Below are 4,671 nucleotides of genomic sequence, written 5' to 3' on the forward strand. Positions count from 1 at the left end.
TTTGATTGGTCACATTTTATTTACAGATTCAAGTGATCGTGCAAGAACACATAGCGATTAATCACGTGGCATATTTGGCCTGCCATACAACATAACATGTGAATGGTGTACTAGCACAACTACCCCAGCGTTTATTTACAAGCACGAACTTTGTTGTTGCATTTGTTATTAATGCATATTAGAAACATAACATTACAATATTATATTATTATGTTTTTGATGATTTGTGATTAAAGCAAATCAAACGTAACGATACATGATTAGAAAGCGCTTGATAATTCTCCTACTGTCGTTGTTAATACCACAAAGCACAAATCCAACAGCAATAATGCAGGCATTATAATCGATATGAAACAAAATCAAGTATCAAAAATCATTGAAAATATACATGATAACAGAGGAAGTAATTGTACAGTCCGATTATTATGTACAGATTGAAGCGATAAACCTTTAGTTTAGACAGTGTGCCGATTCAAATTCTATTATCGATAAAATATCATAATTGTTGAATCCAAATCTCTTTGGGAATGAGCATAATTAACTGGAGTCTTTTCGTTCAACGCCGTTACTCGCAATCCGCTCCAATCTATATTGATGTAAAACACAATTTAAAAATAAAAAATGTGGCATAGAACTAACTGCCGATATACTTGTAAAATCATTGCAGTCATCCATGTAGGAAGAACCTGGATTCTTCATTCCTCCAACACAAACAAATTCGCTTTGCCAATCGTTTACTCTAAATAAATAACACAGATTGGAACTTATCGTAGGAAAATTGTAGGAATATCCATCCAAACAAATGTTTCTGTTATAGTGTGCTTCTTTTATGTATATCATTCTTACTTACTTAACAGCTGGGCACATTGCGTAGACGCTCCCATGTCTGCCATAAGCACGAAACTGAATATACCCGGTCGGTAGAGGTTTTACACTTGGTGGTAGCATCGAGTTAACCACAGAATCGTTTCCGATGGAAAATTGAACTGGTACTGAAAGCGCTGTTTTATGACATAACCAATTCGTTTGCACAGCTTATGTGTCATGACAGCAAACCAAACCAAAAAAGAATCGCAATAGTAAAAAGCACAACTTTTTTTGGTTTGACATAAAACCTCATACATGTGGAAATGATCATAGGCGTTTACTGTAACAATAATTAATACAAAATTCTTTCACGATTACTCACTGTCAAATTGAGAAATAATTTTCAGCATTTTTAAGGAGACTTCGTTGATCTCGTTTCTTGCGATCAAACTTCCATTTTTCCTAAAAAAATATCTAAAATTTAACAAAACTTATCTTTTAACTTTTCAATAAAAAAAAAACTTGTTTGCACAAATCGCAATTTACCTTGAAACCATTGTGTAACCAAAAAGCGTGTTGAATACAGGTTCGTTAATTGTCCACTCAAAATTATAGGAGGTTGAATTTGAATACGATGTCAAAGTTATATTTGGATTTTTGGAAGATTTCCAATCCTGGTTAACAAACAACAAATGCGTGAAGATATAGATAATTGAAAAACAATATCATATCTATATACAAGTTACAAACGTTTCGCACCTTAGTGATGATGACCTATATTTAAAAAACAATAAAACAAACTAAGCCAACGTACCTCAGTATTAAGGACGTAAAACCAAACATCACATAAGCTTGCATACGACGTCCCATATCTGCAATGTGCATCGTAGTACAAAAAGAAGTTGTTGATAGTGTGATTTCCTCTGTATTCAACTTTTGAGTCAGCGTCCGTTCGGCGACTGTATAACTGGTATGATAAATAATCATGTTTTAATGAATATAGAAAGATATATTTGCCACAGTATTGCCTTACAATAAATCGAAATTGATTCAAACAGTGTTTCTTGTTTCTCACATCAAACAGGGCAATGAATGGATGCATTTTTCTGCTCGATCGCATCACGTTGCCATTTTCGCATCTGTGTAGTAAGGTAAAGTGCAAAACTAACGAAAGTAACATAAATATCTTTAACATACCCAACATCCGATCCATAATATATAAATTTGCTTCCACAAGTATCGCCGGAACAATTTCCAATAGTACTGAAAAAGATCTGTAAGAACATTTTTTTATTGATTACTTCACAAAGAAATGAGCACTTTCGTTACTTACTCGCATGCCGTCTCTGGTTCCAAATATTTCACTATCGTTCAGCAGGTGCGAAAGCGATCCATAATCATAAAAATGGAAATCATTGATTAATCGCGTGATTTCTGTGGATTTTGCCTCAAGTCGATCCATGATTGATATTACATCGAGAGAGGATCCTGGTTAGTAAATACAGAAATGATAATTTGGGGTCAAAAATCAAGTACGGATTGTAGTGATCTAATATAACCCAGTACAATATTGAAACGACCTATTATGGGTTTGATCTCATATTATTTAACACTACCAATATAAACATTTTCAAACCTCAAATTGACATACCATTTCTTGGTTTAATTGGATAATGGTGATTGAAAATTCCAAGCAAATTGCCTCCATACATTTGCAAAAATTCGTTTTCGGTTTGGTATTGCAGAAAACTTTGCTCTCTGCTCACCTCCAGTGGTGCTTTATTGGGAACATGACGTAACATAATATCACTGGCCTAGAAAATTTCTCCAGTTGTAAGTTGTAACTACTTTTGACACAGAAAAGTATTAACCTTGTATTCAAAATAAGCTTGGCTTTTAAAATCTGATCTTGTGCAAGTAGCAAATGTTCCGAATGTATTTGTGTTCATCCAATTTTGATAATCTGGAATTAGAAATGCACGTAAGAACACTCTTCTTGCAAATAAAAATGTCGTTTTACCGAAGACATTATCTTGATAGCTCGACGTTGTAAGAAACCACAAATCATTATAAGTTTCTGTCATGTTAAAACTATTGTCGTTGATTGTGGCCGCGAGAGTCCATCCACCACCAGCAGCTATCATGTCACAGTAAACCTAAGTAGGATAAGAATGTGGTTTAGAGAACATTTTTCGTTGTGTAACGAAATGTTGCAGTGATTGGTAGAGAAATTTCTTAAAAGTCATTATACGCAGAAAATCAAATAGGCTCAATCCAAATATCTAAATAAGAATGTACCTTTGAAACAATATATTTGTACTTGGTGGAAGTGGAATAAAGAAGTACGTGGCATATTTAATTGATAAACGTAACTAAACACCAAACATTTGTCCAAAGTGCCAAAAATACCTCATACGATCTGATTGACGGTTGTATGACGTATATTCCATCATGGTAACCAGCATCTCTTAATTGAACACACGAACGGGCAGGGTTTGAAAAAGTACCAAGCGTTGATTTTGTTGTCATTGGTTCTGTTGTACTCAAAGTTTGCTTGTTTTACTTCTGGCAGTGCACATTTAAAACAAGATTGTCAACGTCCAAAAGCGCCAGATCATATTGACACACGATTAAAACGACTTTTCTACCCTCTCTTGAAAATAAAGCACAGCAAAAACGCTAAGCCATTTTCGTTTTCTTCAAAACAAATACTAGTTAAAGTAAAAATTTGTAAAAATATGATGTAAGTGAAAAAGAAAATAGTTCTGGAAAACCTACTTTTAATATTGTACATACCTTGATTAGTTTCTTGACAGGCGATCTGAAACGACATGAAGAAAGATGTTGTTACTTTTACTTGTTTAATTGTTGTTTAGTAACAACATACATTTCGCTACAAACCTGACTGGTATAGGTAAGTACCCCGAAAATGAGTCCCAAAAACGTCAGAATTACAATCGCACACATAAAGATCATATTCATACGTAAGATGTTCTGTGGTTTTGAAGGCATTTTGGGTGCTTTTTCATTTGATTCAGTTGCAATGATATCTTTGTGAGAAAAAAGCGTTGTTGAAATGCACTGCTAAAATTAGTCAAAATGTACAACTGATGTAAAATTTGCCGTTCAAACACAAACCTCCCGGGGTTCATTGATAAACTTGAGGACATTGTTCGTTGTCTTATATTCGAGATTGATGGGTTTTCATTAGACATGAAAATCGTTTGTCGTTTACAAATAAGATGTCGTTTGTTTATCTGGTTGAGTGTTTGCATCCCAAACAAGCGTATGAAAATCGTTTGTCGTTTACAAATAAGATGTCGTTTGTTTATCTGGTTGAGTGTTTGCATCCCAAACAAGCGATTACAGACGAGATTCATAGCAGACGCTCAGAGGCCACGCATAATTCCAAATCACAGAATATAAAATTTATGCAAGGTAAACCAGAGTTGCAAGCGGGCCCGAATTCTGAGCCCGAACCCGAAAGTATAAGCCCGGCCCGAACGCGAATCGTTTTTGAGAAGCCCGTTTAGGCCCGAAATTTTGATTGACAGGCCTATCCACGAAAGCCTTGCAAAAAAGGATGAGAAAGAAAAAAGAGAAAGACAACAAACACAATGAGCAATAGTAGACAATAGGGTAAACAATACGTTTTAGAGTAGGGTGGGCATTATAGGTAAACGCCAGAGACTTGTTACTCAGCTGAGTGATATTATTGTAAAAAAATGGCGGATACCGAACGTAAAGTCAGGCCCGTTTTCTCACAAATACCTAAGCCCGAACCCGGCCTGACTTGCAACTCTGAGGGAAACGGGGTCATAAAATACTAATTGAAAGAAAATTGATCATTACATTATTATTATT

General features: G+C 35.0%; 1 protein-coding gene across 1 annotated transcript; it reads right to left on the bottom strand.

Annotated features, from left to right (window-relative positions):
* Positions 1-4,671, bottom strand: LOC145218951 (uncharacterized). Its single transcript, XM_080086369.1, has 15 exons — positions 3,709-4,671; positions 3,604-3,628; positions 3,217-3,341; positions 2,828-2,963; positions 2,679-2,770; positions 2,459-2,621; positions 2,141-2,295; positions 2,005-2,081; positions 1,841-1,946; positions 1,622-1,774; positions 1,354-1,481; positions 1,190-1,269; positions 851-1,001; positions 651-739; positions 1-586 (listed from the first exon to the last, which is right to left on the bottom strand). Exons 1-15 carry the CDS (start codon positions 3,817-3,819, stop codon positions 483-485), a joined length of 1,695 nt encoding a protein of 564 aa, XP_079942495.1. The 5' UTR covers positions 3,820-4,671; the 3' UTR covers positions 1-482.

This window comes from Phallusia mammillata, chromosome 3 (assembly GCF_965637545.1).
Source record: "Phallusia mammillata chromosome 3, kaPhaMamm4.hap1.1, whole genome shotgun sequence".
Classification (NCBI taxonomy): domain Eukaryota; kingdom Metazoa; phylum Chordata; class Ascidiacea; order Phlebobranchia; family Ascidiidae; genus Phallusia; species Phallusia mammillata.

Coding starts and splice junctions, on each gene's coding strand:
- LOC145218951 (XM_080086369.1), bottom strand. CDS start 3,819: ATGCCTTCAAAACCACAGAACATCTTACGTATGAATATGATCTTTATG. Junction 1,482..1,621: donor TTTACGTCCTTAATACTGAG/GTACGTTGGCTT, acceptor TTTGTTAACCAG/GATTGGAAATCTTCCAAAAA. Junction 740..850: donor GCAATGTGCCCAGCTGTTAA/GTAAGTAAGAAT, acceptor TTATTTATTTAG/AGTAAACGATTGGCAAAGCG.